At 31.0% G+C, this 14225-nt stretch overlaps 1 protein-coding gene across 1 annotated transcript in view; it reads right to left on the bottom strand.

Annotated features, from left to right (window-relative positions):
* Window positions 1–14225, bottom strand: part of LOC111629787 (disks large homolog 1-like) — a 366953-nt gene that overhangs the window by 13030 nt on the left and 339698 nt on the right. Inside the window, exons 13-15 of the mRNA XM_023373697.1 lie at window positions 13292–13369; window positions 3021–3175; window positions 2842–2944 (exon numbers count right to left, since the gene is read on the bottom strand). Coding sequence (XP_023229465.1) covers window positions 2842–2944; window positions 3021–3175; window positions 13292–13369 — 336 coding nt within the window. The remainder of the gene's footprint in view (window positions 1–2841; window positions 2945–3020; window positions 3176–13291; window positions 13370–14225) is intronic.

The following is a 14225-nucleotide window of genomic DNA, read 5'->3' as shown; positions in this document are numbered from 1 at the left end:
TTTTAATAAAATTCATTTCTTTTGATGCAATTTTATCCTTATAAACATTACATTATTAAGACATAAAACTTAAATAGCTCTACGAAAAACCCCTGTGGACTTTAACCTATTGACCTGGATAAGTTTTGCCAGCACCTCACTGACAATGAGAAGCTTATGTTTAAAATTTGAGCTTTATAGACCCATCAGTTTTTTCTCTACAGGCATCTGCAGTGCAGAATGAAGAAGAAGAAAATACCAAAAGACATCTTTTTTGGCAATTTTTCTCAATTGCAACCGTTTTATAGAAAATGTTGAAATTTTGCATACTAAGAAAACATTTACCTTTCAAACAAGATATTTGAAATTACTTTAGATGTTTGGGGCAGAGAAATTGACTCCCAAAAATTGGCAACTCTAATTCCTGTATATGTAGTCAGTCAGTGACTTTTTTACTTGGCGGAGAATCACTGCCATGACTCTAGATTGTTTAATATTTTATCACTTTCTATTTATGTTCTATTTGTTCCTAAACAAGTTATTATGTAAAAACAAATATATTTAAAGTTTTCATTAAATATTAAAGACACATAATTTGATTATAATGTCAGAACACATGTTTGATTTATATTTTATATAAAGTAAAAGCTCCATATTTGCACTTTCTTTATTAGTGCATTTCACATATTTGCAAAGTTAAAATTCATTTATTTACAGAAGAATCAAAAATAATGAAACAAGTAAACAGACAATTAATTAATTTTTAAAGATTTTGTCTTAAGCATATATTTTATTGCAATTCATATTGTCAATCATGCTAGTGGATATTATGCTGCTAAAACATTTGCAACAAGAATCAGTGGCTATGGTTTCACATTCTTTTTGTTGTAAATGTATTTACTATACAGTATATTAAAAAAAAAATAAATTAAAATATCAAAAATAGTTATTAGAAATCTATCAAAAAAAATGGAAAAAGCCTTAAGCATCTGGAATAAAATCAGTCACAATGAATTATGTTTAAAGTTGTTTGATGATTCTGAAAGATGATTTCAAAATTTGAATTAAAAAAAAAAAAAAAATGCTTTGCATCAAATACAGATTGCAAGCAAGAAGTCTTAAATTTAAGATAGGAATTCAAGAATAAATGTTGTATTACCGGGTGCTGTTGCTTGACTTACAAAAAGATAAAACAAATGAAAGTTAGAAGTTTTTTAAAAAATAAATAAGTAGATATAAGCTGTAATAATTGTTTTTATCTTTGGTTTGAAAGAAAATAAATAAAAAGCTTCTTTGTGTGAAAATATAACTATGTTTTCATCATATTTTTCAATCCCCTAGCCTTATTTCTTTAGTATATTTCTCTATATGCTGCTTTTGTGGTTTTCTTATTTGTGACAGTTTTCCGGAAAGTAGCCCCAAAAAACAGAACTTTTACATTATTAAATTATGGAAGATATATTTCATATAATTTTTAATTTATATAAAACAAAGTTTGAACTGTTAATATAATTTCAATATTTGTTTTTATTAGAATGATTGAAAAGAAGTGAAATAATGAAAATCAAGAGAAATGGACACACAATTTTGTAATATTTTAATGAAATTTATAATAGGAATAATAAAATTAGTTAAAAAAGCATAAATCTAAATATTCCTTGCATTCCAAAAGCAAGTTATTTGATGAATATTTCTAAATGACTTCATATAATCAGAGATATAAGAAAGAATAGGAATAACCTAGAGAAATCCTTTCATTTCAAAATTTTAACAGATAGAAAAATATTAATTTTTTAACTTCATAATTCAAGCATAAGATAAAAATTGACAATACCTGTTGTTATTAACGAATGAAAATATTTTCATAACAATTAAAAATTATATTTTACACAACTGAATTTAAATGTTTTATGTTAAAAGATGATATATTTGTAAGATATATACTAGGAGCTACACATATAACATTATGTACAAATTATTAGCATTGAATGTTTAACAAATATATTTAGATTGTTAATATTTCTGAAATACATAAAAATAAAATTTTAAAATGTAACAGAAAATATTAGTAGATAAAAGTTTAAGTTCTATAATTTTGAAGGATAAATCTATATGATATTCACATTATATATATAAAATTTTAATAATATTCTGTATTTAAAACTTATACTAATTATATATAAATTTACATGGTACAAAAATGCTGAATTAGCATTTGTGTGAAAGATTTTTGCAATATAAACGTATAAATTTCTTAAATATAAATATCTTATTCAATAGTAACGTATAATGTTCAAATTTTATATTTTAAATTACAGCAGGTAACGACATAAAAATTTGCCAAATAATCGATAACACAAACTGTCGACGATGTATACGCCATCAAACATTACTCCTCTACGGAAAAGCCGATTTTCCAGGCTGAAATCATATCGAATAACAGGTTCAAGCTAATGATAACACTAGCTCACTTTACAGTCAAAAATAATTCGTATTGGATTACGAACAACCGATTTCTGGACGAGCTTTAAAAGTTTCTTGCAACTATCTTCCTCCAATATCCTAAACTATATTTATCTTCTATGACGTCATTATAAATGCGAGCCAATCACAATACGATACTTACCGTATGTCCGATAATCTCAAAGAACTCGGCAGATCTGGAATCAAGATGATGCAACTCGGGTGCGGCCGTCGTCATAACGACGGACGACTCCATTCCCACGCAATGTACAAATAGAGGGAGGGAATGTCATTTATTTTGAATACAGTCGACATGTAGCAGATGTCACAAACAGATGTCACAGTAACCGCTGCCACATCGCCAACTGTGAAACGTCATTCTATGAGAATTTTACTCACCTTCCGGCCTGTACTGTACAACCATAGTCACAGTTTGTCCAGCACCTTTGAGAGCAGCTGCTGCTTGTTCGTGTGTTGCGTGCCTTAGATCAACGTTATTCACCTTAAAAGCAAATCGTATTATATAGAGTATATCACTTCTGTTCGCAATGCCGATGATTTCGTAATCAAATTCATACCGATAAAATTTGATCGCCTCTTCTTAATTCTCCACTTAGATCGGCAGGTCCTCCCGCTAAGATAAATGATATAAAAATCCCCTCACCATCTTCTCCACCGACGATATTAAAACCGAGTCCTGTAGGTCCTTTGTTAAGAATAATTTTGCGAGGTTCTCTGAAAAGACACCAATTACAAAATTGAGATCAGGTCAGATTTTTATTCAGAAAATCATTTAAAAGCGGCAGAATTTTCATTTTTAACTATTCAAATACCGCATACGATGTAACTTTTAATGAAAAGACAAATCAATGAATTTATCAGATTAAAAGCTTCATTCGTTCACATAAGTTTATGAGAAAATATATTATTATAGAACATGTTCATCTAATTATTCGAAAATATCGAACTGTATGGTCAATTTATTTGCGGTCTGAAAGAAAAAAATCGATACAAAAGTATTATTTAATAATAACTACTATTAGCAGGTCGATATATATTATCAATATGATTTTTACGGTCGATTTTATATTTCTGAAAAAAAAGGCGAAAAAGCAGATATTTGAAAAAATGTTAACCGTTTTACATATATAATCGGAAGTACAATGTTAATATAAATGTGGCATGTATTTTTTTTTTTTTTATTAAAGATTAAACGAACAAACTTAAATTATATTAGCGCGGTTTTTCAAAGAAATTAGATTACTAACCGTATTACCGTTTTTTTAAGTTTTAATATACAATTAACGAACTGGAAGTGACACAGAAAATCACTCTGTAATAATTTATTAAACAATGGACAATACCATATTAATTGTTCCCTTTAGGAATTCTCTCATCGACGCTTAATTGCATGCCAGTAAAAGAGATTCCACGTAAAAAACACAATAAGGATAGTAAAAGAAAAATAATCGGTTTTCGACAAAAAAAAAAAATATGCTTTAAACTAATTTTAGAATTCTTTAAGAATGGTTGACACGCATTGGATTCTCTCCAAATATTGCTAAATGACCGAAAAATTTCCCGAAGGCAAAAAACAAACTTCGCTAGTTAGACAACTACAATCAAACGTTAAAACATTCTTTGATCATTATGTTTGCAGGTTTAAAATGAATATCAAAAAATGCCATTTATTTATATTCGAAAATAATTGGAATAATCGATCGTTAAAAATATATCCAACAACAATAAAGCCTATTATCGTTAAATGGAGCGAAATAATTCGTTAGCTTCTTTCCCAGAAAGAATCGAGCACAGATGTGGTACGGCCTTGACCCGTAGAGAGGTTTAAATGATGAGAACGGGCTGACCGATGCACAATTTCTAAATCTCGACATCGGAAATAGTAGGCGACGTAATGCAAGTAACACCCGAAAAGTACAGCTCGCTCTCCGAATTGTTTGAAGCGCCACTCGCGGTCGTTGATTACGTCACGGCAACAGCTAGGCCTATCACTTCCGCCAAAACCTGTTCGACCGCGGTCGCCATGGCCGCAGATATCCCAAGTATCTTATCCTATTTTGGCCACAAAATTTACGTCTTCCGAAGTTTTCTGAAATTTTCAATTATTTCAAGTTATTTTCCGACGGCGGTCAACAGGTGACGTGTCACGTGCATTCCCGTCACCTTTCCCTAATTGTCAACGTTGCCTTCTTACCTGACGGATTTTCGGATGGTATTCCTATTTGTCGCTGTCACAATGGACACTCGTGGCATGTTTCGAAAATCAATTTTCGGCAACCTTCAGGTTTTAAAAGGTAATTTGTCCTTTCGTCGTGTTTACCTGCTGGCTACGATCGGGGGAGGAAGGGGAAAAACCGGACGATGGAGCATGCGCCGAGGCGAACGCTTATACCGGGTTGATAGTGACGTAACGAGCACGTGCCAAGTTTTACGTGGGTAGCGGAAAATGGCATAAGGTGGGAGGTCTTACGTAATCGTCGTGGACATGCTGAACCGAAAGACAGGTAGCGACGTAAATAAAAAGCGATGATAATCTCCCAAACAGGAATGAAACGATATGTTTATATTCTCGATATTAATACCAAATAAGAGAACTGATGTACATTCAAATTGTAAATAAATAAAACGAAGTGATTTAAGCAAAATATCAAAAATAACACATTTGATGACTGTACGTGGCCAAATTTTTCTTTACAGCGTCATCAAGTATTATATTATTCAGATCATACTTTGATTACAAACAACTATTCTACGGTACAGTATGATCATCGATTATATTTTATTTTGATAAAAAGCTTAAAAATATACAACATATTTTAAAGGAAAAAAAAACTTGTTATAGTATGTAGTGTGACATTTTGATTGTTAAGCAAATGGAAACAATGTTCATATTATGTGTACTGGTATGATATTTCATATTTATTCTGACACATTTTGAGGTTATTTAATTCATTATTAATTAATAAAATAGATGGATTACATGTTATCTTTAGATTATTTTGGAAGCCTATCGTCACAAATTTTAAGTGTGGCAAAGAAATAAATATTGTAAATGTTTTATGGAAGTATATTTATTAAATTATGTATCTATTAATTTCGGTGGCACTTTCGGGATTTAATCTTGGAGAGCTGAGTTTAACAGATAAAAAATATTTTCACCTTATATGACCTCTAATTTACAAGTAGCATGGGAATTGAAAACACCACACAATATAAATAAAAATCATGAATTTTAACTAGAAAAAGATTTTTGGAAAATTTTCTAGTGTTACTTCCTTTTTCTTTGGTTAATGTATTCATTTTAATTAATATAAATAAAATAGTTCATTTAATTTCATTTAAATCATATTCATTTTATTTATTAACCTACTTTAATCCTTTTCAATTTATTAAATGGTAATTATATTAACAATATTTTAAAAATTAAATTGTTCTGGTTGTGCCAAATAAACATTAACTAAGAATACTTACAAAAGATCAACTTAGCTTCAAGTTATGTCATGATTATGCAATTAACTTCTGCTGTGGAAAAAGCTGTCAAAGAATATGAAATAAAATGTCGTGTACAGAATTGAAATTCCCAGTAAAATTAAACTTTGTAAAGAATGGCATTCAGACACAGGCTTAGTTATTGCTGCATTCAAGCTGTGCTGAACATTATTTGAGTTTTCTCAGAGATATGTTGATGAAATGTGTGGAAATGAAATGAACTTGAAAAAATTCAAAGTCAATACAAATTATGTAAAGTCACAGTTTCAATTATATTTACATACTACAATGCCAAATTAAATTTATTTATATATAAATTTAATAGACCATCTTCTCTTTATCTAGTCTTTATTTCAATACACTAGCTCAAAATCTAGAACATATTTGGTATACACATCAGGGATATATTTTATTATTGTCAATAGAGAAATACTAATTTAAATAAAATATAATATGCTGCTATATGGTCACATCTACTTTTGATATCAATTTCCTCCTTTTTAACTGCTAATAATTCTTGTTAATTAATAGTTGATTCATTAAATGTATACATTAGGCTCAAAGAGTTAAAATGCTCATTGATTAGAAAAAAACCATCAGAATGCATTGTGGCTTTATACAAACAGCCATAATGAAATTTTACATCCTGGTTGCTTATTAGGAGGCTTGTTCTGGCATTTAAAAAAATGCCATAATATGAAATTCATTTGGGAACTTAAAAAATATGACCACAATACATGCTAGCATTATCAATTTATCACAATGTATTGTTGCAAAATGTCTCATATCACATATGCATACAACAATCTGCCTCACTGAGGAAGAAGAGCAGAGTCAGTTCAGAATCAACTCAGTCATTTGTCAGTTTTCATCTGACATCATATCAGCAAACACAACTGTTTATCAGTTGTGTTTGCTGATATGATGTCAGATGAAACTGTTTATCAGTTTGGCATCAAGGAAGACCTACTTGATTGGTAACCATGCTTGCAATGAGTTTACAATTACTGACAACTTCATTGACATAAATGATAATGCCCTCAATTTTACTAGATCTTCAACCAGCCTCAAATATAACATCTGGAAGTAAGTAGGGCTTTATAAGCTGCAATTGTGAGACACTGCTTTGATAAAAAAGTGCAAATATCATTCAAAGATATCAATCATAATTTTAAGTTTTGTTTTGTAATTTTAAGTTCCTGCAAAAATACTGGAATTTGGCTGCTGTTCTTAATTATTACTCATATTTAGTCATATATCATGAACTCTATATTTGCTACTACAGCATAAACAGGAAACAATCATGACTCATTGTAGTATGTTTATACTGCTGCAACATGTGGTCATATTTTTTAACAGTCCTCATATGAATTTCATAACATGGTATTTTTTAAAATGCCATAACACATTGTGGTTCTTTGTAAGCAGCCAGGTTGCAAAATTTCTTGTTGTGACTGCTTTTGTAAAACCACAATGTGATCTGGTTTTTTTCCACTCAATGTAGATTTATATCTTTGAGTCTAACACATATAATGTAGTATGCATCAAAAATTAGTTCCATTATTGAAAGTATTAACTTTTGAAGTAACTAATTGTGATATTAGCGAGGTTGAGGCCGAAGTTTTAAATGCGAAAATGTGTACGTCGGACGTTCAGCGCCGCTTTCCCGTAAGCCTAGAAGTTTGACAATGGTGTTTGGATAGTCAGTGGAATCATGCTCGACATTTCAAACACCATTGTCAAACTTCTAGGCTTACGGGAAAGCAGCGCTGAATGTCTGACATACACGTTTTCGCGTTTAAAACTTTGGCCTCAACCTCGCTACTATTGGTATTGCATTCAGACTACTAACCCCCCCGCTTAAAAGTGGAGGCCAGTAGTCCTAGTTCACTTTAATCTAAAAGATCCATTGTGCACCCCACAAGAGATTATATCAGAAATCTGATCTCTTAAAAAAAATGACAGCAGGAGACTCAACAAAGTGGAATCTAGATGACCAAGTCTATCTAAACAGAGATCTGTACTTATTAATCTTCATTGGACAGAAAAATTTACAAATGAGATGCAAACTCTCTTCTTCAAGAAGAGGGTTTCAGTCAGCACAGATGTTTGTGAAAGCAACCAAAGCCAGTCACAACACTGACCAAAAAGAAAACGTGAAAGATAGGAATCACGTTTTCTTTTTGAGTCTCAGTGTTACCCAGAGATAGACTAGGCAAAAGGTCTTTAACTCCTGGTTTAAAGTAGTCATCTCCACTGCTTAGGATGACTAGACATACTCTAATCTTTAATATGTTTTTTTAGAGACGTTAGAGAAACGAGCAAATATTTATTGTCACAATGCTGGGCTGTAATTTTTAATCATATTTTTAATTTATTTAAAATATGTTCTCTTCACATCAAATTAGTAGTGGCTTGTCCCTGTACATCATATTTTTCTTTTAACAATAGTGTCATACCAGTTGTCCATCTAAACATCTTTTGGGAGAAAATGTTTGAACTGATTGAAATAATGTGAGTTCAAGTGCTGTATTCTGGTTGCCAATTGGCTAATCATTTGTTTACGTCTAGAGAGATCATCGCGATTCTCTCGTTTGTCAGAGACGAGTGGATAGTTGTCTTTCACCTTGATTTTGTTATATCCAATATGGATAACTGGATGCTACTCACGCTGTACAATCATATTAGAGAACGTTCTCTATCTCGGGAAAGAATATTTCAAACGAGAAAATGCTTTTTCCAGTGCCTACTGGGAAACGCCACTGATTCTTTTTTTTTAAATTATTATCCTACATCAATTACTGAACTATAGAATATGATGTTAATCTTACTTAGTTAAAGAGAAATTAGATGGTAATATTTCGAAAAATATCTAACTTAAATAAAAACTTTAATAACCTAAGAGACAAATCGACATTATAATCTGTAAAAACAAAAAGCATGTAATTTCAACAAATGTATTTGAACACGTGATCTATGATTATGTACTCTGCATTTTCGAAAATTTTACATTTTCATTGGTTAAAATTCTATACCATGTTATGTGTGCAGATAACCCAAACATGTGTAATCAACCTATTAGAAACAGTGGAGATTCTGGTCACTTTTAGCGATCTCGTCACGATACTGAGAGACAAATTTCGTCTCTCGTTTTGATGTCATTCGTCATTGAAAGAAGAGACGAGCGACCAGAATACGGCACCTGGTTTGCACCAGAACTCACATTAGTATTCTTATATAGTTAATCTGGGCCTCCTGCACCCTAAACTTTCCATATCTGGTCTCAACTTTCATCTATTTAACACCATTCTTGAGATTAAGGAAGGACAGATGAACGGATGGGATGACAATGGGACTTTATAGTGGTAGGTCTACAATTTTTTAAAATTAAAGCCCAACTACTGAGGCTGGGTGTAGATCCTAGAAATGAATATTAAGGGCCAGTATATTGGTTCTTATATTGCCAGCGATAACCTGGAATCCACAAGAAAAAGACATTATTGGAAGTCAGTTAAATGAGGTACAAATAGTTTAAGCACACCTTCATTGTATGATCAGAAAGAGCAATGTTTTATCATTTTGTTTCTTTGACCCAGCATGGCATTTCACTTTGCAGTGGAAGGCAGAATTATGTCTTCAAGACATCTATTTAATCATCCTGGGGTGGAATGGGAAGGATCATGTATTTGTTGTTAAAACTTTTTTCAAAAATGGCAACTCGCAATGCTGTGATTGTTTCATGTATATTTCAGATCACATTGAAACAAAAGGATTCTCAGTAGGAAAAACATATTGTTAAGAATTAGTTTGTTTTTAAAAAGCCGCCAGTAGACTTTACATTATTCAAACGCTGCAGAATATCAGTATTGAGGTGGACCATTACAAATTCTCAGTACTGGAGATACTTGAAGATGCCATCTGTCATGCAAGTATGACAATACTATGGAAAATGACTAATCAAGCAATGTGAAACTTCAAAAGTGTGTAAGATGTGGTAGCAGGCATTTGAACAATATAAATTTTAAAACAGTACTTGGTTGAATAAACAAAACGATTAATGGTAAGCGTTGCTCTTTCTGATTGTAGAGTGAAAGTTTAAATAGTATCTACAAAGCCTTTTTTCATTTACCTTTCACAGGAAATTATTCAGCCAGACCCCATAAAACAATGTATGACGCATATTCCAAAATGCATCATATCCACTTTATTGAATACGAAAATTAAACTTTTAGAAACCAACATTAGAATGGATGTGATGTAATTTATTAGGCAATGGAATTATAATTTCAACAAAGAGTTGGGAAGATATGTCTTATCTTATAAACTTCAATATTTTGGAAAGTGTTCACCAGCCTTCTCCAAAACGATTTTCTGATATCAGCAAAATCTCTTGTCACTTCTGGTGCAAAAGGGGTTTTTGTTTACCTTTTTGAAGCAAATTTTATATTGAACTTTAAAATAAGTGCTGGAACATCGTTTGACTTTAAACACAAAGTTATGCATCTTTGCAATGGCTATAAACTTTCCATATCATGTTATCAGTTTTAATGTATTTTCCATTGGTTAAGAAGATAAGATGAGTTTTGGAATGACATGCCTTATATAACTAACAACAGACCTAGTTTTACTATTAAGACAATAAGTTTTAAGTCAAATAAAAAAACTTATTTTGCAATCTGTTTTAGAGTTTCGTCTATAAAGACCTTAGAAATAAAATCTTATGGAGAATTATCAAACAATCTTCTTGCAATTTGACATATTAACTTGAAATGCCAAATGCCAAATTACAAAGAGTTCTTTTAAATACTAACTGCAATCAAATTTAAGATAATGACAGACAACAGATACCATGTATTGCCTATTATAATAATGTCTCAAGATATCAAATTTTGAGAAATTTTACATTGCTACTTCAAAAGCTGGCAAACAATGTTAAGTTTTCTCGTGCCAGTTCCTCTCGGCAATTGTAATCCTTTCCTCTGGCATTGATAGTGAAAGACAGATTTAAAAATAAATTTTCCTCCACTGATGCACATGTTCTCCTATTTGGAAACTTTGAAGAAGTTTTTTTTTATGTTTTCATCTTAAAAAAACTCAAATCTCTTTAAAATCACAATTCGTATTTTAATAATTATTTCCAGATTTTTTTATCAACTTATGAATCGCAAGCACTTTTGCTTTACTCCTCTCAATGCTTGCACAAAAAAGATATCAAATGACTTTTATAAATTGATTGTTATTTATTTAATAAATCATTATAACAGCAAAAGCATACTTTGCATTAATACTCAGAGATGTTTATGCTAGAGGTGGGAAATTCAATTCTGCTTCTGGAACTGGAACTAATAGAATTGTTCAGATATTCTAGGCAGTACCAAAATGAAATCAATGAATAGAGAACATCATTCCTTTGTACATGGAAATGGAAATGAACAGAATCATATTACTCTCAAGTGTTTGCTAATAAAATATTGTTTTTAATTATTTCAATTTATATATGCATCATAATTATACATGGCAAATGTAAACACACACAACAGATAGACATACAACATTCTAAGCTTCTTGGTTGATTTGCACCAAATTTTTCATTCTTAATTTTTAGAATTGAAGAAAATATAGGCTGGACACTCCACTCTTCCCAATTTAATCGCCTTGATACTACATGATAAATATAACAGTAGGCTAAAATCAGCAAACTTTTAATATGGTCTTTGTATTAACATTTTCTTTTTTACTGTTTGTTTGGGAAATGCTGGACATATAAATTTTGTAACTAACTAGCAGATATTTTTCTTATTATTCAATATTCCTAAAAACTCATAAAACATTTTCATTTAGTTCAACTTCAAATCCAAATAGAGAGTTTACTGTTCTGTGAAAAACTACAGAATGAAGAATGAATTGGTAGTTCTGACTAGAGCAGTCTTGGTGATCAATGTAAAATAATTCCTTGTAGTTCCAAAACTACCCACTTCTAGTTTACATTTGGCATAACCTTTTGATTTGGATTAGAATTAGCGCTGATGCATCACACATTTCTAGTATGGTCTGTCATAAAAGTAATGAGACCAATTTTTAAAATGCATTGCTGCAAAAATGCCCCATGATAATCTAATGTTCAATTTTGGATGAGACAAGACCCATTACAAGTTGCTTTGACACAGCCCAAGAATTCTCAAAATGGCTAAAGTATGTTTGTCCGCCAGATTACAACAGATATGAAAGCAAATTTTGCACAAAACTTCACAAATGTGCAACTCGTCTCTTCTCCAAGTTGAAAAATCATCCTAAAGGATGCTTTTCTAAATCAAAGAATTGCAATCTTGGGACATTTGTACCAACAAACTTCACAGTGCTTCTGGGATGAAAGGTGTGATAGAGGTACATGTTTCATGTTTCCAAAGGAAATTGTTTTAACATGCAATTTCTACAATAAAATTCTCTTTACTATTATGTTGTTGACAGATTTTATATAACTGCAGCTTTATTCACTGTATCGTGTCTCATTCAATTCAATTAAAGAAAAATTAACAGATTGAACATTTCTACATTTTTCTGTATCTGTACTCTAATTAGGGAATGAATGATATGCAAAAATGATTCTTTTACTCTTTGGTATTGATGAATACTGATTTGTCAGTGAGGATGAGGAAACATTACAATACTCTCACAATTTATCACATGTATTAGACTTTGGAGTCCAGATCATATTTTCCATATGTCAAAATATGACATCTCTGTTGTAATTTAATCACTCTTCTATTTGCAATTATAGCTTTAAAAATTTTTGAATTATATGTGACAATCATCAGCACATGTAGATTCATATCAATTCTCCCAAATACAAAATACACTAATGCCCACTGTGGACAAAATCAACAAAGTATTTCTAAGCAAACACTGAAGGGCAATGAAAGAAGTATGCATCTTAAGCTACTCTTTTGCAATGTTGGAATCATCGTATAATATTTGATATTGTCTTCCAGTAACATACACAAAATTATAGATATTGTTGTTTCATGTTAAGTGAATATAAGATCATTTTCAGTCAAAATAATAATATGCTATGCAAAGTAAAATGAAAAAAAATTTCCACTTACCTTTTACTTTCAGTTTTATCAGTTACGTCGGTCTTTCGATCTTCTTTTTCTGAACAAAAACAAAGTCGGAAAAACAGTGAGTAAAAAACTTATATGTAAAAAAAAAATGAATAAAATACCCTTTGATTCGTCGTCTTTTCTTCCACCCTGTTTGTCCTTGTCACCCTCATCACCCTTCTGGCGTTTCTTCGGTCTGTGAGATCGGATGTCTCTCCTTCCGTCACCTTCGTCTTCACTGTCAGAAAATTCTTCTTCGCAGGCAATCCGTTTTTCTGATGCTCTGATGCTGATTCGTTCGTCAGGATCCTGCTTGTCTTCGTCTTCACTCTCTTGGTCAATTGCATCCTCGGGTATAGCTAAAAGTTATCACAATATTTTATAATTTCTCTCTCATATAAAGTTTCATAAATCAATCAAATTTGTAATCTTATATTAAAACATTAAACAAGTCATTGTTTCTTGATTCTAAACTCTTCTGTGCCAAAATATTTCTCTTCAATGAAAGATTAGTTTCAATTCCAATACAAAATAGATTTTTAGCTCTAACAAGGAAACCCAAAGGGTCTCCTTGTTAGAGCTAAAGTTCCTTGTTAGAGTTTACTTTTCAAAAATAATTTAATTGCAACAATTATAAATCTTTTTCATTCAACACATCCAATGTATTATTGTATAATTCTGTGCTTATCAGCATAGCATTTTCAGATAGTGTATCAGAAGATGTTGCAATTAAAATTATTTTCGGAAAGTAAACTCTCATAATACACTACTCCATCTTTTAGCCGCTGCTTCGATACATCACTGTATGAAGAGTTATCGTCAACAGTTTTTTCGTCACAACGTGAAGAACTTGCTTCTCTTGATGACATGTTTTTATTTATAAAATAATTGTTCAAAATAAATTTCACTGCACAAATATGTCTATTCATGTGGAAATTCAGAAACGAACTGAAAGAGTGAGTGAAAAAGAACTCCGATCACAGATCACCATTGGTGATAACAATTAGATGGGAAAGTAGGCACATAGGTGTCAAGAATGCACAGTTATTGTCAACAAAAGTAAAAATATTAGACTTGGAATAGTAGAAATTAAATTAAAATAAATAAATAATAAAAAAATACCAAAAAAATCAATAAATAATAAGAAATAAATGAATGAGTAAATAAATAAAT

The sequence above is a fragment of the Centruroides sculpturatus genome, unplaced genomic scaffold, assembly GCF_000671375.1.
Source record: "Centruroides sculpturatus isolate CEXI.00-Female unplaced genomic scaffold, Cexi_2.0 scaffold517, whole genome shotgun sequence".
In the NCBI taxonomy this organism is placed as follows: domain Eukaryota; kingdom Metazoa; phylum Arthropoda; class Arachnida; order Scorpiones; family Buthidae; genus Centruroides; species Centruroides sculpturatus.
This window is presented reverse-complemented; position numbering and strand designations above follow the sequence as displayed.